Below are 22,436 nucleotides of genomic sequence, written 5' to 3'. Positions count from 1 at the left end.
CGCACGCCACAGCGCCATCTCCCGGGCCACCGGGCCGGCTCGGGGGGCGCGGGGCGGGGCGGGCGGCGCGAGGAAGTCCCGGCCCGCGCTTTGGGGAAGTCCGGCCCGCGCCTGCGCGCTGCGCCCGCGCCCCCTCCCCGCCGCCGGGGCCGGAGCTCGGAGCGCGCAAGGCGGCGGCGCTGGCGGCTCGGGAGCGCGGCCGGTGAGTGTGCGCGCGGCGCCGGGGACGCCGGCCCTGCCCTCCGGCCCGGGCCGGCAGCGCGCGGGCGATCCGCCGCAGCCGGCCACGCGACCCGCGCCTGGGGTGCCGCAGCCACGGGTCCACGTGGACCCCGGGCCGCGGCGGGACGGGCACCCGCCCCGCGCCTGGGGGAGGGGCGCCGCGGCGGGTTCCCTTTTTGTGCAGCTCGCGGGCCGGGGAGCGATTGCCTCAAGGCGGGGGCGGAAGGACCCAGGCTGCCCGGAGGGGAGCGGCTCCACCCGGCCTTACCGCGAGTCGGACGGGAGGCGCAGCGCTCCGGGCCGTGACGGCCGCCCTCGGGACCGCTGCGGGGGACCTTGGCCGCCCAGCCGGAGCGCTGCCGCCGCTGCGGGGCACGCCCCTTCAGTCTCCAGGGTGGGGCCACTCGAACCGGGCCCCCTCCGCCCCCAGCCCTTCTGGGGTCGTGGTGAGTGGGGGTGCCGGGGCGGGGTGGCAGAGTCTGGAGGATACGGCGTCTGCACCCACCCACCCCCGCCTCCCCGCGGGACCCTCCCGGTGATGAGAGCGGACGACTCGCCCCTCCTACTCGCGGCGGGGCAGGAGTCGCGGGTGCAGCGCCGTGGGGAGGGCAGTGGTCGAGCCGAATGCCTGTGCACCCCCTCCCAACACTGGGCCCTCTGCCGAGATTGTCACATTTTCTGGATCTTTTTTTGGTCTGGTCCGGCTCTAGGCCGTCCCCTTCTTCCTTCTGAGGAGCACAGCGGAGCCGCTCTCGCGGGAGCCTGGTCCTTAGGGACTGAGTTGCTGACTGGCTGGGGCGGGGAGTTGGGGCGCTGGGCCCCTCCTGTAGGACAGGGAAGTGGCCACCGCTGGCTGAGAGAACAGGCGACCCCAGCTTTGGCCAACACATACCCGACCCCATTCTGGCCCCCTGAGGTGCCATGCACAGGGAGGGGCCTTCAGTCCTAGGGAAGCTGGGCCCCAAGCTGCTGTCTGCCTTCTACTTCCTTCAGGCCTTGGACTGCGTCCCGCCTGAGCACCACTCCCAGCTCCTGTAGTGTGAACCAGGAGTAGACATGGCTGGAGGGAGGAGGGATTTGGGGTGAAAACCAGAAAAATCAAAAGCAGATCCTGCCTCTTGGCCACATCCCCGCAGCCGGAAGCCAGAGGGGCCCACCTGGTGGAAGGTGGCTCTGCCGAGGGTCTTCAGGGGTCACCTTCCCTGCAGCGACCCCCACCACCTGGCTGGCCCTGTGTGCAGTGGTCTCTCAGCCTGGACATGCTGGGCTAGGAGGCAGGGGAACCAAGGTGCCAGTGCGGTGTGGCGGTCCTGGGGCCGGAATTCCGGCACTTCACTACTCCTCAGCCTACAGCCTTGCCCACTCTCAGGCCTGGCTATCTGGCTGTGGCAAAGATCACCGCTCACCTCTGCACCCTGCGTGGACAAGGGCAGGGGGAGCCATGCTGAATGTTGTCACCCCTTGCACCAGCCCCCTTGGGAGGGGCCCAGGAGCCGGAAACCAAGAAAGAGGAACGCAGGCTTCCGGCTTCCCAAGGCCCCAGCCAACAAGGCGTCCCAGAACCACCTGCGGGGGCCTCATCCGGGGCCCACCTCTGGGGCCCCTCGCCACATGGGGTGCAGGCCACAGGATTGGCCCAGGGTCCCAAGTTTGGCTAAGGACCTGGACCCCTCTTCCCAGGCCCCCAGGCTGTGGTGAGGGCCTAGGAGCTGGTGTCTCGGAGCCCGGGCAGCCGGTGTCTTCCACCCATGCCCACCCCACATGAGGCTGAGAAGCAGGTACCTTGGCCCCTGGGTAGAGGGTCTGCCAGGGGTGATGGGAGCCCCTGGGTGCCCGGGCTGTGTGCTTAAGGGTCACAGGGTCCAGCATGAGGCTTGATGTAGCCCCTTTATCTGCCCCTGTCCCCAGCACACCGGGCCTGAAGAGGCAGCGCAGCCTCCGTCCATGTCTGTCCGCGATGGGGCCTCTGCGGTGGCCCCTAGCCGCAACCCCTGCTGCCTGTGCTGGTGCTGCTGCTGTAGCTGTTCCTGGTAAGTGTCCGGGCTGGGTGAGTGGGACCACCGTCTCACACAGGCCCCCTGGCATCAGGCACACTCATCTGCTCTCTGTATGTACCTGACTACTGTTGGCTGGGGATCCAGGAGCTCAGGCCTGAGTAGGGCTCCAGCCAGGGCAGGGAAGCTGCTGGACTGGATGGTCACCGAGGCCCTGAAGGGAGGCAGCTGCAGCTTGCCAGCCAACCCAGCAGGCATGAGGCAGAGGATGGGGCACAGGCAGATGCCCCTGACACTTGCTACCCCAGGCGTGGTCCATCTCAGAGGTACACGTGGTCCAGGTGCCTGAGAGGCTGGCAGGCCATGGAAGAACCAGCACAGGCCTAAGAGGCTGTCCTGGGTGTCCTCGGTGTCACCTGCTTGTCTACGGCCCCGCAGTGCAGCCCTCGTCTCTGCCTCAGGAACCAGCAGCGGCGGCGAGCCTGGCAGGCCTCCCGGGAGAGCAAGCTACAGCCCCTGCCCAGCTGCGAGGCATGGTGAGTTGTATCTGTGCCTGTACCCAGTGCATGTGTGAGCCCAGTATGTGCACGTGTGTGTGTGTGTGTGTGTGTGTGTGTGTGTGTGTGTGTGTCGGAGTCACTGGGCTTGGGGCCCCTTCCTGAAGTGCCCAGGCCCCACCCACAGTGCTGCCCCGAGCCCAGAGGAGGTGCAGAGCTGGGCACAGTCCTTCGACAAGCTAATGAACAGCCCGGCTGGCCGCAGCGTGTTCCGCGCCTTCCTACGCACCGAGTACAGTGAGGAGAACATGCTCTTCTGGCTGGCCTGCGAGGAACTCAAGGCCGAAGCCGAGCAGCACTTGGTAGACGAGAAGGCACGGCTCATCTATGCCGACTACGTGTCCATCCTGTCTCCAAAGGAGGTGTGTAAGGGATGGGGCAGAGGGCCAGGTCTGACGGGATCCAATGCCCAGGGAGGTAAAGCTGTCTGCTCTGTGTAGTGGGGCTTCTGCCAGGACTGACTGTGGCCCACAGGTAAGCCTGGACTCGCGGGTACGTGAGGGCATCAACAAGCGGATGCAGGAGCCATCGGCCCATACCTTCGACGACGCCCAGCTGCAGATCTATCGGCTCATGCACCGGGACTCTTACCCCCGTTTCCTCAGCTCCCCCACCTACCGCGCCCTGCTGCTGCGTGGAACCCCCCAGCCCTCCTCCGAGACCTAGGCCACCGCCACTGCGCACACCCTGGACCCTGCAGACCCAGCCCTGGTACCCCTACCCAGGGCTCCTGCGCAGTGAGGAGGGCTGGCTGCTGCTGGACAGTCAGCCCTCGCCTCAGCTAGTATGACCCACTGCCCCCAGAGCCTACACTGGGACTTGATGTCTGGCGTCCATGAACTTTAAACCCAAAGGCACAGCCTCACTGTTGGTTGGGAACAAGGAGACATCTTCATCTTTACTTCTGCCTCTGCCCACCACAATCAGATCACATCACCGAAAGCATTCTCAGAGCACAAGGCCCCCATTTGTGTCTACACTGGGGGGCGGGACTCCAGGCTGGGAAGGGGGACCAACCTCACACCCGAGGCTCCCACCCAGAGCTTAAGCCCCTTGGCTGGAGATGGGCAGTTCCCTGGGTAACTAGAGGTGGCCCTGAAAGCAGGTCATAGGCCCACTGAGGGAATGGAGGCCAGCTGTACCAAGAGCATGGGCAAGTAATGCCCTGGCCCTCAGTTGCCCAGCCTCCAGCAGGCAGTAAACACGAGTGCCTCCCTTTGTGTGGCTAGACTACTCTAGCACCCAAATTCACAAAGCCCTGATCTTGGGGACCACCCAGTGCTTCAAAAGGCCCAGCCCACACCTGTGCATAAGCCACAACCAGAAGCTGGGGTAGAGAAGAGAAACGTTTAATACTGAGAAGAAGGGCACATGGAGTAGTTTCTGGGGTTGGCTGAAGCCGCATGGAGGGGAGGACATGGGTAGGTCTGTCAGGGCCAGGGGTGCAGCACCTTGACCTGGAGGCTCAACAGAACTGTAAGGGAGAAGCAAGAAGCACCCTGCAGCGTGCCAGGCCTAACTGGCCCGGCCACCCACAGCCCAGGCCCAGCAGCCTACCTTCCAGCGGTTCCCACACTCATTGCAGACGACAAAGGTGGTCATAGGCTCATCAGAGCTGCGGGTCTGCACCTGTGGGGGTGGGCAAGTGATCCCATACCACCTCAGCCCCAAGCTAGGCCTGCATGGGAGAGGGCCCGTGGCGAATGGGATCCCTGCACGGCAGGGTGCCCAGACCTCACCTGTGTGTAGGTGCAGTTCTTCTTCCGGCATTTGCTGCAGGTGAACAGGTCTGTCTGTGTGCCGCCGGTGCGGGCCATCTGGTGCTCGCGGATGGCCTCCTTCGTCATGGCCTTGCGCATTTCCTTTAGCTCATCACTGGCCATCTCCTGGGGTGAGGGGCCAGGTACTCAGCCCACCCCTCCGCAGGGCAGCCCCCACCCCCTAGGGCTCACCTCCGAGGTCATCACGGCGATCTGCTGGGGCGTGATGGCGCCACACAGCACATTCCGCCGCAGCTCGGGGTTCTTGGCATCTCTGAGGTTGGAGATGCGGCTGCGCACACGGTTCTTGTACTTCATGTCTGTGCTCCCCACGTCCAGGAAGATGCGTGCAGGCACTTAAGGACCTGTCTGAGGCAGGTGCTTCCCCCACCCACCTGCAAGAACGACCATGTTCTACCCATCTGTGGTGGAGGCAGCCAGGGGCCTGAGTGAGCTAAAGGGACCAGCAGGCAGAATCCACCCCTCTACGCACAGGCTCCCTGACCACCCAGATAAAGGCCAATAACTGCTATGGCAAGTCAAATCTCTGCCTACAACACCAGCATTCCGTGTGGGTGCTAGTTCAACTCCTGGCTGTTCTGCTTCCAGTCCTGTTCCCTGTTAACGGCCTGAGAAAGCAACAAAGGACAGTGCAAGCCCTTGGGACCTGCACCTATGTGGGAGACCTGGAACTGGCTCCTGGCTTTAAACTAGCCCAACACTGGGGGAATGAACCAAACAACGGAAGAGTTCTGTCTCTCCCTGTAACTCCAATTTTGAAAATAAATAAATTCCTAGAACAAAAGGACCTGTGGTTACACAAGGAGCTCTGGGCAGCTAGATGAAGGAACCTTGGGGTGCCCAGGCTGTCCTAACTGCCAGAAACCTGGGGTGCAAAAGGATATACTCTTCAATCTGTGCTGACAGGTGCTCGCAGTCTGTCCCCGTGGCCATGTGGTCACCTGCAACAAGTAGCCACAGCCACTGGAGAGGCTCTGCCCCACCCAGGTCTGGGTAGTGGACAGAGGATGGGGCTGCCTCCCCAAAGCAGAGCCAGCAGACTCACTGTCCGACTGCAGGGCAGCAGTCAGCATCTCACGGCACTTGGTGCGCACAGCGTCACAGGTGATGGGCACCGGCGGGAATGTGGTGATCCTCGGGGTGGATGGTGTCCTGGGCATCTCTGGCCTCCTGCGGCTGTGCAGATAGCCCCACCCACACTCCATAAGCCCATCCAGCCTGGCACTGCTGTGGGGTCTGCCCAGTGGCAAGGGTGTCCACCCTCTGGAACCACTATAGGGGAGGTGAGTTGGTGTTGTCCCAGGTCAGGCGCGGGCAGTACAGACATCAGTGAGGGCCAGTAGTTCTCTAGAGAGGTGCATACCATAGATCAAAGTAGCTGATTGTGACCCAAACCCTGCCCATCCATCACTAACACACCTCCAGGCTCTGTGTCACAAGGTCTGGCAGGAGGGACACAGGCCCCAGGACTGCCAGAGTAGGCTGGCCAAGACAGATCCTAGGGAGAGCTAGCATTGACCAGGAGAGGATGCCTCTGAGTGTGCCAGGGTCAGATGCAGCAGTACCTGCTTCCCAGACAATCCACTTCCCAGCGGTTCTACCTGGGATCCACAGCCTCGGAGGCATCCCTGGAGGCGTCCCTGGAGGATGAGGCAGGCAAAGGTGGGCCCCTCCCCCGGTCCCTGGCTTTGCCGTCAGAAGCATCTACAGTTTCCAAAGAGGATAGGTAATGAGAGGAGGGACTGGGGCCCATCCCCAGATCCTATCGCCCAACTCTTTGGAGTCCACCCTCTTGAATCCCAAGCTTTGCGCAGGGCATAGCAACGCCTGCCCTGTGCCCAGATCACGTGGCTCTCGCACAGGTGAGGATGGTGCCTGGGACAGTCTAACAGCTGGCTGTGAAGGTGCCCATCACACCACAGTCTCCCAGAAGCAGCAGCAAGATCCTGCTGCTGCCCCACCCCTGCCCCTGTTCCAGGCCCCGGTCAGCAGCTTCCTGGGTACCTCGGCTTTACCCTTGTCTCGTGTGACCTTCCCCTGCCCATGAGGGTCCTATAGCCTCCTGGCCACCTTCGGTGCCCCCTGTCAGCACAAAACCCTGACCAACTGATGGACACCCCTGACTTCCAGCCCTGAGCAAGGTGGTTGTAGGTCCATGTTTGTCCCTGCCATTCCCAGGTGACCCAGGTGGGGGTATTACTGTGTAGCCCAGCAAGAATCCAGTGTTTCCTAGGCACCCCCAGCCAAGCATTGGGCCTCACTGCCTGACCCGCACCCAGGAGCTTCTTCCAGGATTTGATGAGGGACTTGGCCAGCGTGATGACCTCCACATCCGAGCTCTGCTTCCTCAAGGCGTTGACAGACATCCCAACACGAGTGGCCTAGGAGGCAAGCCACCTGAGTTGGGTGGTGGGGACCCTCACTAGTGTCAGACCCCCGATGGCTCCCCAGTGGCAGGGGACGGGGTAGGACACCTCAACTTCTCCCCTATCCAGCCAAGCCAGGAGCAGGCCAATGCCAACCAAGGCCTGGGGTACCCTACCCAGGAAGTGCCCCAGCCTGGGGCAGGCAGGGCCCTACCTGCAGCAGGTGCAGGGTGACAGGCAAGCCCTTCAGCTCCTTCAGCAGGTCCACAGCGCCCTCCTGGAAGAAGAGATCCTCCCTGAAGGATTCCATGCTCAGTGGACAATCCCACCTCCTCCTGCCCACAGGATGGGGCAGGACAACAGGCTATCACTGCAGGTCACGTGACATCACTTCCCTAACCACAGGAGAGGTCACCTCTGTGTAGGTCAGGAGCCTGGTCCGTGCCTACTACAGAAGACGCCTGCAGCCTCCCTGCATTCCACCGTCACATTGCGGAAACCCCCAACACCCAAGGAGCCCATGACCTCTGCACAGCAGGGTAGCCTGCCACCACGGCCCCTTTCTCCACTCCCCCACCCTGTCTTTCCACGACTGCCTCTGGGGTGCCATGCTGCACCCAAACAGGGGCAAGACCCTTCAAGGCCCCACAGTACCACTGAGCCAGGCCTCTGTGCTCCTGTAAAACTTACACCAAGATGTCCACAGGAGGGGCAGGGACCATCCAGGTCCTGCAGCCCCTCCTCGGCCGGAGGCTGTGCTCCCCCGGGGGTGGCTCTCGGTGGGCTCAGCAACAGGTACGCACACAGCCCCAAACACGGTCCCTCCCCCAAGGCCCCAACCTGGGCGGGTTCCCCACCCACCTCCACCCCAAGGGTAGTGAGAGCCCCGCGGCCCCCACGCAGGGCTTCTCCATACTCCTGCTTTCTGCTTCCAGCCACCCCCACTCATGCGGTCAACCCCAGCCCAGGACCCAGACTCCTCCTGGCGGGGCCTGAATGCCGCCCCCCCGCCCCCACTGCCGAAGCCCATGACTCAGCCCTCTTGGGGCGCTGGCCCGGAGCCGGGCGGGGGGCAGGGGCCTGTCTGTGGAGCCCCTCAACGGGACGCCCGAGCCCCGCCCACCCGTCTCCCGGGAAGCGTCCGCGGGGTCGTGCAGCCGCCAAGGCCGAGGACCGGGCTCCACAGGACAGCAGGCCCGAGCAGGGCGACGGCCGGGCGGCTGAGGGCGGCTAGCTGAAGGAAGTAGGTGCTGCGGCTGCCGTCCTTCCCCTCGGGGCGGGGCGGGGGTCCCGAGGCCCGCGCCCCTCACCGCGCTCTTCTTGGTCACCATCTTTTCCAGCCTGCGGGCTATCCGCGCGATCTCCTCCTCCTTGCCCGTCATCGCTCGGGGCGGAACCCCGCGCCGGCTCGGACCGGACCCCGGCAGCCGCCTCCGCACCCGCCTCAGCCGCCGCCGGCCGACCCTCGGCTCAAACCCCCGGCGCCGTCGCCGCGCGCTGCACCCTGGGACGCGTAGTTAGCGCGCGCTCACGGCCCCGCCCCGCCCCGAGCGCTCACGGCCCCGCCCCCGCCTCGCGCAACAACGGCCCCGCCCCCGCCCCGCCCCGCCCCGCGCGATCACAGTCCCGCTCTCGTTCCGTAAAACCACGGCTCCGCCCCCTCCCCGCCCCACGCCCTCACGGTCCCACCCCGGCCCCGCCCCTCTGCAACCACGGCTCCGCCCCTCCTGCCCACGGCCCCGCCCCGCCCGCTCCGCTGAGGAGGGTCGTCCGGGCGTGGCGGCCGCTCCCGGGGCGCTCTGGTCCCGAACAGCGCCCCGAGCGAGGTCCCCGAGCGCCATTCCCGGAGCGGCCCGAGGCGCTCCCGCGGCAGGTCCGCGCCGCCAGCCTCCCCATTGCGCGGAAGTCCTGAGGGCCGCCGGTCCCCCGAGCCAGGTGTGCGGACGAGCGCGCGGGCCTGGGACCCGTGGAGAGATGGGGACAGCCTCCTGGCCCTGTCTGCACATTTTCTTGGCCAGGCCAGTTGTGGGGTTGGGGTCTGGGCCTCACCGTCCCTGGAGCAGGTGCCTCCCCGCCCCTCCCCTTGAGGCCGCTGCGTGTGACCCCAGCATGAGCGGGATCTGGTGTGAGGATCATCTTGGATCCAGCTTCTGACTTAACGACTTCTCTGTGTATTGATCTGAAAAGTGGAATACTGACAGAGAGAGTGAGTGAGATCTTGTACAAGTTCCCTGGTCCACTCCCCACAGGTCAGGACTGAACAAGGCCCAGTCTAGGATCCAAGACACATGTGGAAGCCGAGCCTTGAGTGAGGAGCCATCTGGCGCCTTCCTAGGCCCCGTAGCAGGAGCTGGATCAAAAGTGGGGCGGGGGTGGGGTGGGGTGGCAGCGATAGTTTCTCTCATTCTGCCCCTGCAGAGGGGCGACCTGGGTCCTTGTCTCCTGGGAATTAGCCCTCAGCCTCAGGGGAGGGGAGAGTTTTGGAAGGAAGGCCCACTCTCAGGAGTGTGGAGGGTACCTGGTCTTCTCCACAGTGTGGGGTTGCGGAAAGAGCAAGGCTGGCCAGTGGGCAGCATGGGCCTGAGTTCTGGGGAGCACATGACCCAGTCCCAGGCAGCAGGGCCCACAGCTGACCCGTAGCTTTACCAGGAGCCTGAGGGGCCACCTGGCCCGACCCCCCACAGGAATGTGCTGCTGTTCTTACTGGTGCTAGAGGCCCCAGGGTGTTGTCCCCACAGTGCCAAGCAGGGTTCCTGGGGGCTTCATGCACCTGCTTCTGGGGTCTCCAGGGAGGCACCAGAGGCGGGAACCCTGGAAAAGGACCCTCTGGGCCCGGCGGCGTGGCCTAGCGGCTAAAGTCCTCGCCTTGAACATGCCGGGATCCCAAATGGGCACCGGTTCTAATCCCAGCTGCTCCACTTCCCATCCAGCTCCCTGCTTGTGGTCTGGGAAAGCAGTGGAGGACAGCCCAAAGCTTTGGGACCCTGCACTTGCATGGGAGACCTGGAAGAAGTTCCTGGCTCCTGGCTTCAGATCGGCATAGCGTCGGCTGTTGCGCTCACTTGGGGAGTGAATCATCGGACGGAACATCTTCCTCTCTGTCTCTCCTCCTCTGTATATCTGACTTTCCAATAAATAAATAAATCTTTAAAAAAAAGAAAAGAAAAAAGAAGAAGAAAAGGACCCTCTGGCTACCAGACAGGAGTGGGCCCAACAGTGGTGGCTGGCCCCTAGCAGAGGTTGTTGAAGGGAAGGAAGGTATGAACAGCACAGGAAAGTCGGGGTGCAGAAGAGGTAAGGGACTACAAAGTGGAACCAGGAGCCCCCTGCCTAGCAGGCCCAGGTCCTGATGGAAGCCAGGGTGGGACATTAGCCCTGTCCTGCAGGCTGATGTGGAGCTGGTGGCCTCTAGGTGGCAGGCGTGAACCAAGGACTGGCCTGGGAGCACAGACCGCGGCTGCTAGAGAAGTTCTGCTAGTCCCCAACAAGAATTTCAGCCCACCAGATAGGCCCAGATGCAGCCAGAGTGAGGATAACATGGTGACCCAGGGAACCGGCCTTCACGGGCGGGGGCTGCAACACGGGCCAGTTCTGACGCTTCCCAGGATCTGCAAAGGTTCCCGATTTCTGCAGCCCTACTCAGATCTGTGACTCCTCAGTCCCTGCATCACAGGGAGGCAGCATCAAGACCCTCCTTGAACACCCAAACACACACATGGAGTCCTGGACACACCGCAGGCATGTGCAGACCCTGCATGCATGCACATGTGGAGACCCGGACATGTCCCAGGCAAGTGTGGATGTCTACACACATGGAGCCCCAGGCATATGCAGACACCTACAGGTGTACACGTGGAGTCCTGGACATGCCCCAGGCATGTGTGGACGTCTACACGCGTGCACACACATGGAGCCCCGAACACACCCCAGGCATGTGTGGATACGCACAGGTGTACACATAGAGTCCCCGGTATGGCTTCAGCCAGGTATCTGCCTCACCCCAGCCCCAAGAATAGCCCAGTACCTGGGGTAAGCCAGGGGGTACCACTCCTCAGTCAAACAGCCAGACTAGGAGTCCCTCCCTCCACCTTCTCTGAGCACCCGTGTGTGGTGACACTGTCATGGAGGCTCTGGGAGGATACACCCCAGTAAAGAGGGCTAATGGGGTGGACAAGGCCCTGGAGGACCAGGAGGAAGACCCAGGACCTAACCCTGGCAGGCTGCCCTCCCCTGCCCTCCATCTGGAAGCATCAGAAATGCAGACCTTTTACTCTTCTGTGTTCCCAGCCCTGCCCTCCTTGGCCGACCATGACCCTTGTTGCCCACATCAATGCTTCCCCTCTGGCTGAGCCAAGGCCATGGTGGTGGGAGCCCCCACCCTCGTTTCCTACAACCCCAGGGGCAGGGAGCTCACAGCCCAGGAGCCCCTGCCCTGCCCCTGGCACTTGGGGAGGTGCAGCTCAGCTTCCTCCAGACCCCACACCATCAGCCTTCCGCCTCAGCTGACCCCTGTCCGGTCTCTTCATGCTGCTTACAACAGACTGGAGGAGACCAGGGTTAGGGTTGAGCAGGAGGCCTCATCGCCTGCCTACAACCCACAGAGGAGTAGAGGACACAGGGGTCCCAAGGATGGGGACAGCCACCTGCTGCGCAGTGACTCCTGGAAAGTCCCCAGCCCCACCCACAGTTCTGGCCTGGGCCCAGCTCCCTCCTCCAGGGCAGTGCTGGGGGTGGGGACAGGGGGACAGGGGGCATCCCCCAGAGGCCAGTGGTGGCCCTGGCAGCAGCTCCAGCTGAGGCTAACAATGCACTTCCCCCCACAATTCCCAGAAATGCTGCCCTCCCAGCCCTCCCTGCCCGCCGGGCTGGCGGCCACACCACCCTCCCCTTCCCCAGGGACCCTGAGCAGCCATCGGGTCAGGGGGCTGTGAGTAAAGCCTGAAGGCCTGGCACACAGCCTAGGTCACTGAGGTGGTGGTTGCCTGGCAGCACCCAGGACACATTCACTCCTGCCATGCATTCCCCCACATGTCCAACCCCCCCCCCGTCCCTACTGGCTCCCTCTGGGTGCTGTCCCAACAGTAGACAGGCAGTGGGGTCCTGACCCAGGCTTCTCTGTCCAGGCCTGCAATCTCAAGCTCTAAGTGCTATGGAGGTGCAGGTCCCCTCCTTAGACATAACACACAGGTGCAGGCTCCTGCCTCTGGCAGGAGGGGCTGCCTGACACCCGGGCTGAGTTGCCAAGGCCAAGGTGGGAGGCAGCCAAGAATGCTCGGCCTCACTGTCTGACAGGGCCAGGCGGAGAGAGGGGGGTGCGTGAGGAGCAAACCCAGGCAAGACAGTCAGGCAGAACCCTGACCCCTAAATGTGCAGACACAGGGACCCCCAAGCAGTCCTCCGTGTCCCCACAGACCCTGGCCCAGGACCTTGAGACCTGCACAGAGGCACCCGGTCGGGGGCAGGGCCAGGGCTGGGGCCAGCAGAACTGGGGCAGGCGCACAGCCAGCGGGGCTGGGCAGCTGGACCGAGGCCTGGCGCCGGCTCAGCCCAGGCTGACTCCCTCCTCAGCCCAACAGCAGGTCAGCCTTCCTTCCTGAGCTGCAGTTTCCTGGCCCCGCCTGGCTGTTGCTGTGGAAACCAGCCCAGCCTCCCCACCCCCAGGCTGGTTCCCATGGAGGGCTCAGCTGGGGAGGCCCACACAGCTTGTTGCACCCGCCAGGATACAACCACTAGGCAGACAACAGCCCCCAGGGTGCACACACAGCCTGGCACCCCAGCTCCCAGCCAGCACCTCCAGCGTTTGGGCACAGCCTCTGAGACCTCACTATGCTGGAACCTTGGAAGCAGCCACAGAGCATTCCCACCACCGGGCACCTGTCCCACACCTGCATTGCTGTGCCATGGACAGCCCCCATCCCCACCTAAGGTACCCAGGGTCAAGGGCCTGGATGCCAGGGATGTTAGGGAGGCCAAGGCGGGCAGCAACGCCCACTGAGGTGGGAACCCCAGGTCCTTGAACCTCTGCAGCCTGATTCCTCCAAGTGCCTCCACTGGTGCCCAGCTTCGTCCGCCACTCTGGGTTCTTAGGACCATAGCCAACTCTGCATCCAGCCCGAACCCTGGTCCAGACACTCCATGCCACTGTCTAGGCCCCTGCCTGCCACCCTCCACCGTGCCATGTCCCAGTACTCATGGCAGGAAGTCAATAGCCAGCTTCCTGGGCAAGCCCTGGTCACTGTGCAGATGTGTGTGCCCACTTCGTTCTGGCTCATCAGGTTGTCCAGTGCTCTCCCCGGAGGCCATGACCCCAACACAGAAACTGAGGGGAACTTGGCCTCTGAGGCCAGACTAGCCCTGAGCAGTGACCCTGGAAGTGTGGGGGGTCAGCTCTGAGGGTCTGGCAGCTGGGGAGTTGGAAACCCCACCCCCGCCTGGCAGGAGGGTCCGGCCCCGCAGGGTGCAGTAATTGGTCCCAGCCTCGAAGCCCCTACAGCCGCCGCCCTGGGCTGCAGGGAGCCTGGGAGGTCTGCGCCAGGCAGCGTCTGGGAGGTCCCACTGCCCCCCGCCCAGTGGAGCTGAGCCAAGCCCCCACCCAGAGCCACCAAGGGGGACTTCCCAGCATCCTTTGCAGCCACCCGGCCCCAAGGCTAGGGGTCTTATCCTAGCCAAGGGGGGGGGGGCGGAGGTGGAGTGAGTAGAGGGCAGGGAGGGTGATGTGGACACCAACACCAACCCCACGCTTGCGGGGCCTTTGTGTCCCTTACACCTCTCTGTCTGGGGGCTGGGGCTTCCCACAAGGCCCCTCCCTCCTGACCAGGCCAGGAAGCAAAGAAGCCCCCCTGGTGGGCAAAGTGGAGCCTCAGGAATCCTGCCCTGCAGAGCACTGTAGACCTTCTTGGTCCTTGAGCCCCCTGCATCCCATTCTGTTCCTCCTGGCAGAGTCCAGGCAGCTCACCTCACACACACACACACACCAGAGGGACAGGCACACACAGACCACACACAGGCGCCGGCATGGATGCCTGCTCCAGCACAGCAGCCCCACCTATGCCAGCCTGGGGCTCCAGGGTCATGGCCACCCTGTCTGCAGTGCCCACCCGCTCACAGCCCCATCTGGACAGTAGGAGCAGCAGACAGGCAGGGGGGCTGCCCAGAGCTGCCTGATCAGCCCAGGCAGATGGGACAGGATAGCTGGACACCTGGGTCCTACGCTCATCGAAGAGGGAGGGAGGACCACTGGTTGGCGCCAGGGGGGCCGGCAGTGGTGGTGGTGGTGGGGAGGTCAGCAAGGACAATGAGGTAATGCCGGATGCTGCCGGCCACTGTGTGCACAGACTGGGCTCCCAGAGGGTGAGGCCAGGTCTCCTTAAAGACCATCAATCTTCCCTAAGGTGGGGGTTACACAAAAGGTCCTACAGGGACCCTTCCCAAGAGCCCAAGTGTCCTCTGCTCCGGGACAGCTGCTGCCCAGGAAACTGCAGCCATGGCCCCTCAGACCCATTTTCTACCCGCCCCCTGCCACACACTCCAAGATCTGGGTCCAAAGGAGCTAGCACCACTGGCAGCCTAGGAACCTAGGAGCCTGGGACATCAGAGAAGGGAGGACCCTGACACTGCCTGGGAGCTCGGGATCTGGTGAGGGGTTGACATCCAGCCAGAATTGGCCTCTGTGCCTGCAGGAGACTGAGCCCCCAGGTTCCCAGAGCTCTGAGGAGCCAGTACACTGACCTGCCTGGATCCCCACCCGGTGCAACTATCCCTGCCTGCGGGAAGACCTCCAGGCTCCAAGCCCCAGGGGAGCTGCTGCCCCGTTTTTCCCACCTCCTTGGCAGTACTGGGACCGCCCAGACTGCATGCCCCTCAGCTGGGTCCCTGGGCTTTGCGGTGGGACAGCAGCAAGTTTTCAGCCCGCAGCCCCACGAGGACCCTCCTTCAAGCCTGCCCGGCCCCCGCTGGCGGCCCTTTGCCACTCGGGGGTCTCCTTCAGAGTTGAGGGGGAAAGCAGGGGTGGGGGTGAGTTCCGAGCGGGGAGATTTCAGCGGAATCAAGCTGGGGCCTGAGAAGAAAGGGAGCCCCCGGGGAGGGGGCGGCCCCAGCCCGTCCGGCCCGCCCGCCCCGCCGCCCATTGGCCCCGCGTGGCTATATTTGAGCGCGCGAGCGGCGCGGGCCACCGCCGTCCCCTCTGCCGTCCCCTCCGCCGCCCACCGCCCGCCGCCCGCGCCGTCCGCGCCCGCAGCAACAGCCGCCGCGCTCCCGCGCTCCGTTCCGCACAGGCCGTGCCCAGCTGGAATGCAGAGATCGCCGCCCGGCTTCGGCGCACACGACGAGCCGCCCGCCCGCCGCGACTGCGCGTGGGCCCCGGGCTCCGGGGCCGCCGCCGAGCCGCGCGGCCTCCCCGCCGTCCCCGCCGCGCCCGCCGCGCCCGCCGCGCCCCGCAGCCCGCCGCGCAGCCCGCCGCGCAGCCCCGAGTCGGGGCGCTATGGCCTCAGCCCTGCGGGCCGCGGGGATCGCCAGGCGGCCGACGAGTCGCGCATTCGCCGGCCCATGAACGCCTTCATGGTGTGGGCCAAGGACGAGCGCAAGCGGCTGGCACAGCAGAACCCGGACCTGCACAACGCGGTGCTCAGCAAGATGTTGGGTGAGCCAGGGCGATGGCCAGGTCGCGGGGTCGGGGCGGGGTCGGGGCGGAGAGCCAGGGCTGCTGGGGCCTGGACGCTGGCTGGGGCGAGGGCAGGCTGGAGCCCCGACGCGGCCGTCGGGGGCCGGCTGATCGGCTTCCGCCACCCGCAGGGAAAGCGTGGAAGGAGCTGAACGCCGCCGAGAAGCGACCCTTCGTGGAGGAGGCGGAGCGGCTGCGTGTACAGCACCTTCGTGATCACCCTAACTACAAGTACCGGCCGCGCCGCAAGAAACAGGCGCGCAAGGCCCGGCGGCTTGAGCCGGGCCTCCTGCTGCCGGGGCTAGCACCTCCGGCGCCGGCGCCGCCTTCGGAGCCCTACCCCACGGGCCACGGCTCAACCCGCGCTTTCCGGGAGCTGCCGCCACTGGGCGCCGAGTTCGAAGGCTTGGGGTTGCCAACGCCCGAGCGCTCGCCGCTGGACGGCCTGGAGCCCGGCGAGGCCGCCTTCTTCCCGCCGCCTGCGGCGCCCGAGGACTGTGCGCTGCGAGCCTTTCGTACGCCTTACCCGCCTGCGGAGCTGCCCCGAGACCCCGGCGCCTGCTACGCCGCGCCCCTGGCCGACTCGCTCAGGACCGCGGCTCCCGGAGCATCTCTCACTGGCCTTTACTACGGAGGCCTGGGCGCACCCGGCCCCTACCCCGGGCCGCTGTCGCCACCGCCCGAGGCGCCGGCGCTGGAGGGCACCGAGCCACTGGGCCCCGCAGCCGATCTGTGGGCCGATGTGGACCTCACTGAGTTCGACCAGTACCTCAACTGCAGCCGGACTCGGCCCGACGCCACCGGGCTTCCTTACCACGTGGCATTGGCCAAGTTGGGCCCCCGCGCCATGTCCTGCCCGGAAGAGAGCGGCCTGATTGCTGCGCTGTCGGACGCCAGCAGTGCTGTCTACTACAGCGCCTGCATCTCAGGCTAGGCCGGCGCGTGGCGCCGGACGCGGGTGGGTTCCCAGGGGCTGCTGCTCAAGCTCCTTAGGCGCACTCCCTTTCCCGCAGTGTACCCTTCAGCTCGGGTTGTATTTTTTACTTTGCCTTCTGCACACCTAATACAGCCTATTTAATTTTGGGTTCAACTTCAGAATCTTCCTTCCTAGAGTGGCAATGTACCCACAGTGGCAACTGAGAGAACTCCACTGGGACAAGGCACATGAGCCTGTGGTTGCTGGGTTGGGGGAAGCACAGTCCCTCAACACCCTCTGCTGCACCCCCACCCCTAGGTTCCTAGTGTGGATCAGACCTCGTGGCTGAGCCCCAGCCCTCTGGTCACCTCTGGGGCTAGCAGGGCTGAGACCAGGGCTGCCCATCCCACAGTTCACTCATCCCAAGATCAGCACTCTGGTCTGTGCCCCCTCTGCTCTTCAGGGGCCAGGAGCCAGCCTGGGGCTTCTTCCTGCCACCAGCTCCCTACTGCACAGCCCTTCCTCAGGTCTCACCTGGGCAAGGTTATATGGCCGCACAAGCACCCCTCTCCGCACACACATACTGCCAGGCCTCGTAGGAAGATATTTTTTACCTCATCTGGCAGGGAGGAATTGTGTCCAACTTACACAGTCCCCATGGGACAGTTGGCACCTCCCTGGGTGTGCAGGGAGGTGTCTGAGCATCCACAGAGTCTACCACCTTGACACATGGCCCAGTTGCCTGGTGCAGCAAGAGAAGGGTTTATTTCCCAGGCAGGGTGATGTTTCCAACGGGGGGTTAGGGGGGAGGCTGCTCCTGGTCTCCCCTCCCCACTCCTGCAGCACAGCCAGGGCACACCTAGGCAGGAGAGCTTTGGGGGCTACCTTCCTCCTGCACCCAACATCCAGACACACACAAGCCCTCACTTCACAGAAGGGCCATCCTCAAGGGCAGAAGCAAAAAGCCCTGTTCCGGCTGAGGTGGGTAGGAGTGGGCGGGGCAGGGCTGAGCCTGCAGGTGCTCTCTTCTGGCAGGGGCAACCTGAAAGGGGCTCTGTCCAATCACAGCAGGCTCCAGAGTGGGGTGGGGTCCCCCCAGGACCTTCTTCCTAGGGCCCTGTCCCTCCTAGGCCCCAGGCTTCACCACAAGGCACTGAGGAATGAGGTCCCATTTCCTTGCTGCTGCTGAGTTAGGAGCAGACCTGGGGGAAAGGTTCCCACACACCCCACTCCCCCACAATAAAGGCTTCTACTCCTCTTCCAGGCCCAGAGCTCAGCCTGGGATGATGCTGAATGAAACTGATCCCACTCCAGGAAAGCCAGGGCTGCAAGCAGGTGCCAAGGACATACACTTTCCACACACACCAGGGACATGCATCTTCCAATCTGTCAGTCAACTGACAGGCTGACTATTCCTATCTTTGAGTTAGTGTAAAACACTCCTGTGAACGCATGTTTCCTGGTGTCCACCACACACTGCTGTGAATATGTGTGTTCCCGTATCCACCACACACACTTCTGTGAACACACATGTTCCTGGTGTGCAGTACATGCACTGCTATGAACACACTGTTCCTGGTGTCCACACACACAGCTGTGAACATGTGTGTTCCTGGTGTCCACCACACACACAGCTGTGAACACAAACTCCATACATTTATGTCCAACACTGAGGCTGAGGAACCCTGAAGGGGAGGGGCTGGAGTGTGCTGACCAGGAATCCTAAACAAGCCTCCCAAGCCACTTGGGCCCCAGGCTGGACCGAATCGAGGTTGTTGTTCTGGCCGAGTGGCTGGACCAAGACCTGAACTCAAGGAGTGTGGGGTGCAGTCATCCTCCTCACCTTTCACTGGGCCCCACTCCCACCTTCACAGCCTGCCCGGGGCCCACAGTACTCTGTAGCCCCGCCTCCATCCCCACGCCCGTCCCGAGCCACTAGCTAGCCATGCCCCCACCCACCCACCACGACCACCCAGGGCTCGGCCCCCACCCCAGAGCCCATGCCCATCCCACCTCCAAACCCTGCGCCCACATCCACGCTCTGCCCCCGCCCACCCGCCCTCGCGAGAAAACAGGAAGCGCCGGCACAGGAGGAAACGCAGGAAGCGCCCGGCCGCGCTTATCACAGGCCACAGCCGCGACCCCTGGCCCAGCGCCCGGCAGGGGCGCCAGGGCCGCCTGAGGCCAGGCCACTCACCTGCTGGGGTGTCCGCAGAGCCGTAATCCACACCTGAACTCCCAGGACAAATTGGGAGATGCCTGGCCGATCCTACAGACTGGCGCCCCCTTACGCATCCCCTACAAAGGCGCGCTTCTCTGGGTGATGGGCAGTGACGTCGCCAGGGGCCAGGACTGAGTGCCTTGGGTTCTCCTGGGGAGGGGCCAGATGGCGCCGCTCCACCTGCCACACAGGACAATATCCCTGCACCTGTGTGCCGCCCCCCCCAACTTCCTGGTGTGGGGACTTGTTTGTGTGCAAAACTGGAGGTACTTGCATACCTGAGGTCCCCATACAAAGCTGGGGCACTCAGGCAGGTGCTTCCTCCCGGGCAGCCCGAGTCTCTGCCTAAGCAGGGCGACTGCGCTCAGCAGGGTTCCAGATGCATGTCAAAGGCGCCTGGGGCGTGGGACCCGGGCTGCTTTCAAAGATGCTGCCCCCAGCGCTGCCCACGCTGAGGCTGCCTCCTGGTTGGGAAGTTGCATGTTGGCCAAGGCCACAGGCTGTCCTGCATGGGCGCAGTTGGGGTGAGAGGACCCTGGCTCCTGGTGCTTTGCTTTATGCATGAAGAGCCTTCCAGCAGGGGAACTCCTGACCCTGGAGACACATGAGCTGGGGTGGGGGAGGGCATGGTGGAGTCAGAGCAGGGCCCAGTTCCGCGTGTGGGACCAGCTCAGTACCTGTCCTGCCTGCATCTGCAGTGGGACTCAGGGGTGTGGGATCCCCAGAGGAGTCACACCCAGGACCCTCAGGCGGCACTAGTATGGGAGCCACACCCAGGGGACAGGGGCTGTCCCTGCTCTAAACCAGGCCCTCTTTGCTTGAACTCCGCCACACTTGGCACCCAGACAGAGCCCCCCCCCCAAATCTGGCAGCCTCCCCTCACTGGATCTCAAGGTGAGGACCCCAGCCCCGCCTCCTGTGCAGCCTCCCTCTCCCAGGCCCCACCTGAAGCTGGCAACCCCAAGTGGGAGGGGTCTTTGCACACTGAGGCCCTCACGGAATTTGCACCGGGGACGCTGTGGGCAGGGAGTGAGGGTCACATCCTAGCGTGAATGGAGCTGACTGGAATCCTGAGTCTATTCTTGGGGCCCTGGGCAAGGCCTGCCCCGCACCCGGATCCCCTCTGCCAGGATAATGGTGACTGGGCTGACAGTTGCGGGTGCAACCACGGGCAACCAGGATAATGGGTGTGGGTGGAGGTGGGGTGGGCACCACCCACGCCATGCTCCCCCCCAACCCGCCCCCCCCCCCAACTTCGGCCTCTCAGGCACCAGGAAATGGCCGGCTGAACTCGAGCCGGGGCTGTTTCCTTTTTCCGGTTGTTTTGCTAAGAATCCACTCAGCGTCCCCCACCCCATTTCCACCTCTTCCCCGGGCCCACGCCGCAGTGGACAGGACGGATGTGTGACGCTCGGCAGGCCCAGCCCTGGCCCTGCTCCCTCCCCTCGTGTTGCCCGCGCCCCCTGCCGGGAAGAGCAGGGCAGCTGCAGGCACGCAGTGAGGATGCTGGGGTGGGTAAGGATGAGGGACAGACGGGCTGGATGACAGATATGCAGGGGTGATACTACGGACCAGCGGTATGGATGATGGGTTAGATATAAACAAACAATGCTAGATGACACATGGACCGAACTTCCAGCCGTTGGTTCACGACTCAAATGCCCACCACAGCCAGGGCTGGCAGAGGCTGTAGCCAGGAACGGAAAATGACCTGTGGGGTTTTCCACACATGTGGCAGAACCCATAGAGCTAAACCAGTTTGCCGCCTCCCAGGGCACGCATTTCGGCAGGGAACTACAATGGACTAGAACCGGGCACGCAGGTGTGGGGTCCCCAGCTGTGTTTAATGAGGCTTTATTGGGCGCCTGGGAGAGGGGCCCAAGGGCTGCTCCAGACTGTGTCGTGGACCCCTTAGTCCTCCACAGGGCGCAGGACGGGTAGGCCAGACTGCGGCGCGCAGCGCAAAGAGCTTCTCCCAGCAGGTGGCAACGGCATCCAGAGCACGCAGCAGGAGCTGCCTTTGGCTGCTGCGGCGCCGCGGGACTCGCACCTGGAGCTGCGGGTGCTGCTGCGGAAGAGGAGGTGGTCGACTAATGGGCAGGGCACCCACGCCTGCCCCATGGAGGACTGGAGCCAGCCCCTAGGCCGGCGAGAGGGCGCTCACTTAAGGACGCACACCTGGCCCAGGAGCCCGCAGTGGCGCCTCATCACGGCTTCCGTGCGCACTGCCACGGTCCATGCCGCTGTCTCCAGGGTACCACGGTGACCCACGGCCACAGCTCCACGCAGGGCCCGGCCCAGAGAAGCAATCGACAGGAGAATGCTGTGCTCCTGGGGAGGTAGGAGAGGGAGTCCGGCTAGGGGCAACAGGGAGGGGTGAGCGTGGGTGTGGGTCAGGGCTGCCTCCATACCTCCTGGTCGCTGCAGGAGGCCCAGGATCGGCCTGGCCTTGAAGCTGGGTTTCTCTGAGTGGCATGGGGGAGCCGGGCACCAGGCTCCCCGCCCCTCCTCACAGCAGCCTGTAGGTCCTCTGCAATGATGGCCCGGTAGTGGTGCAGCAGGTCGGGCACACTGCAGGTATGAGGAGGGGCTCGGCCTGGCTTGGCTCCCAGCAGCGCTAGCAGGAGCGCCCAGAGCGCAGGTGTGGGGCGCACCTGGAGGTGACAGCAGGTCGGGACTCATGCTCACTGTGGGATCTTCCCAGCCCAGGACCCCAGCAGAGGCAGTGCAAGGGAACAGTTCCAGGTGCAGGTTACAGACCTCAAAGTCACACAGCTCCACACAGACTTGTTGGGTGGGAGCTGGGGGCACATGGCACTGACCCGCAGGAAGGAGCAGAGGCGTGATGCCAGTAGATGGAGCTCCCCTCCCCTGCCCTCTAAGACTGCAGGGAGTCTTTCCCAGTACAGCCTTGCCTTGCTCTGCACTCACCCATAGTGGATGCCCATCTGGGCTCCACCTGCCCACAGAAGCCTGGGGAAAAGCCTCCCCGCCCTCCCCCCACCGCAGTGAAAGGGTCAGACAAACCTCACCAAAAGGCAAGGTCCGGAGACACCCCCACCCCAACCCCAGTGACAGGAGTCAGGGGCTATCACACCAGACTGCTCCTACTCCCACCGAAAGGAGGGGAGGGGCTCTGGAGAAGTCCCAGGCTGGGAACTTGATCAAGTGAACCAAGCGAGACAGGACGCAGCTTCCCAGTCCAGCAGCCCCAACCACCACCTCCAGCTGCACCTCAGGGCGTGCCTGTATGTACAGCAAGGGGCAGGGCCTCCTCTGTGGAAGGTCCTGGCCCCTCCAGCCCACGGGGTCGGCACAGCGACAGGTGGGCTGTGGGAGCTGCCGAAAGGCTGTACATCCCCCTCCTTAGGTTCCCAGGAGTCTCTGTCATCACCTCCTATCCCTCCAGGGCCCAACATCCAATTCAGTCTCATCCTAGAACGGGCTCACCCAGAGGGGCCGAGGCCCCTGGAACCAGCTTCCCAGCGGAAACAAGGGCTCACCCCAGAGGAGCAGGGCCCCAGGACCAGCTTCCCAGTGGGAATCAGGGATTTCCCAGAGGGGTCAGGGCCCCCAGAACCAGCCTGGGGGCTTCCCAGTGGGGCAAGGGCATCACCAGTGTGCACACCCCAGCCCATCCCCTCCCCGAGGTCCCTGCCGCTCACCATGGGCCTCTCGGGTCTTGGCCTCCCTCACCCCGAGCCGGCCCTGCGCATCACC

At 64.1% G+C, this 22,436-nt stretch overlaps 4 protein-coding genes across 8 annotated transcripts; 2 read left to right on the top strand and 2 right to left on the bottom strand.

Moving 5' to 3' along the window:
* The first annotated feature begins 146 nt into the window (after nucleotides 1–146).
* On the top strand, nucleotides 147–3,674 carry RGS19 (regulator of G protein signaling 19). Of its 5 annotated transcripts, none has more exons than XM_040988329.1 (6): nucleotides 147–202; nucleotides 1,903–2,000; nucleotides 2,131–2,252; nucleotides 2,678–2,752; nucleotides 2,901–3,135; nucleotides 3,248–3,674. In XM_040988329.1, exons 2-6 carry the CDS (start codon nucleotides 1,971–1,973, stop codon nucleotides 3,437–3,439), a joined length of 654 nt encoding a protein of 217 aa, XP_040844263.1. In that variant the 5' UTR covers nucleotides 147–202; nucleotides 1,903–1,970; the 3' UTR covers nucleotides 3,440–3,674. The 5 variants fall into 5 exon arrangements, with proteins under 5 accessions (XP_040844263.1, XP_040844265.1, XP_040844262.1 ...); XM_040988328.1 differs by lacking the exon at nucleotides 147–202 and adding an exon at nucleotides 384–668; XM_040988331.1 differs by lacking the exon at nucleotides 1,903–2,000 and having other exon boundaries at nucleotides 148–202.
* A 427-nt stretch (nucleotides 3,675–4,101) lies between these two features.
* Nucleotides 4,102–8,387, bottom strand: TCEA2 (transcription elongation factor A2). Its single transcript, XM_040988325.1, has 10 exons — nucleotides 8,231–8,387; nucleotides 7,135–7,197; nucleotides 6,830–6,935; nucleotides 6,156–6,258; nucleotides 5,600–5,730; nucleotides 5,439–5,495; nucleotides 4,726–4,880; nucleotides 4,513–4,659; nucleotides 4,331–4,402; nucleotides 4,102–4,247 (listed from the first exon to the last, which is right to left on the bottom strand). The coding sequence occupies exons 1-10, from the start codon at nucleotides 8,300–8,302 to the stop codon at nucleotides 4,239–4,241; spliced, it is 915 nt and encodes a 304-aa protein (XP_040844259.1). The 5' UTR covers nucleotides 8,303–8,387; the 3' UTR covers nucleotides 4,102–4,238.
* A 6,775-nt stretch (nucleotides 8,388–15,162) lies between these two features.
* On the top strand, nucleotides 15,163–16,539 carry SOX18 (SRY-box transcription factor 18). The gene is made up of 2 exons (XM_040988169.1): nucleotides 15,163–15,558; nucleotides 15,711–16,539. Exons 1-2 carry the CDS (start codon nucleotides 15,210–15,212, stop codon nucleotides 16,511–16,513), a joined length of 1,152 nt encoding a protein of 383 aa, XP_040844103.1. The 5' UTR covers nucleotides 15,163–15,209; the 3' UTR covers nucleotides 16,514–16,539.
* A 4,020-nt stretch (nucleotides 16,540–20,559) lies between these two features.
* Nucleotides 20,560–22,074, bottom strand: CUNH20orf204 (chromosome unknown C20orf204 homolog). Its single transcript, XM_040988186.1, has 4 exons — nucleotides 21,973–22,074; nucleotides 21,128–21,370; nucleotides 20,895–21,047; nucleotides 20,560–20,784 (listed from the first exon to the last, which is right to left on the bottom strand). Exons 1-4 carry the CDS (start codon nucleotides 22,072–22,074, stop codon nucleotides 20,560–20,562), a joined length of 723 nt encoding a protein of 240 aa, XP_040844120.1.
* Between the last annotated feature and the right edge of the window lie 362 nt (nucleotides 22,075–22,436).

Source organism: Ochotona curzoniae, unplaced genomic scaffold (assembly GCF_017591425.1).
Source record: "Ochotona curzoniae isolate NIBS_2020 unplaced genomic scaffold, NIBS_Ocur_1.0 contig_48, whole genome shotgun sequence".
Taxonomy (NCBI): domain Eukaryota; kingdom Metazoa; phylum Chordata; class Mammalia; order Lagomorpha; family Ochotonidae; genus Ochotona; species Ochotona curzoniae.
This window is presented reverse-complemented; position numbering and strand designations above follow the sequence as displayed.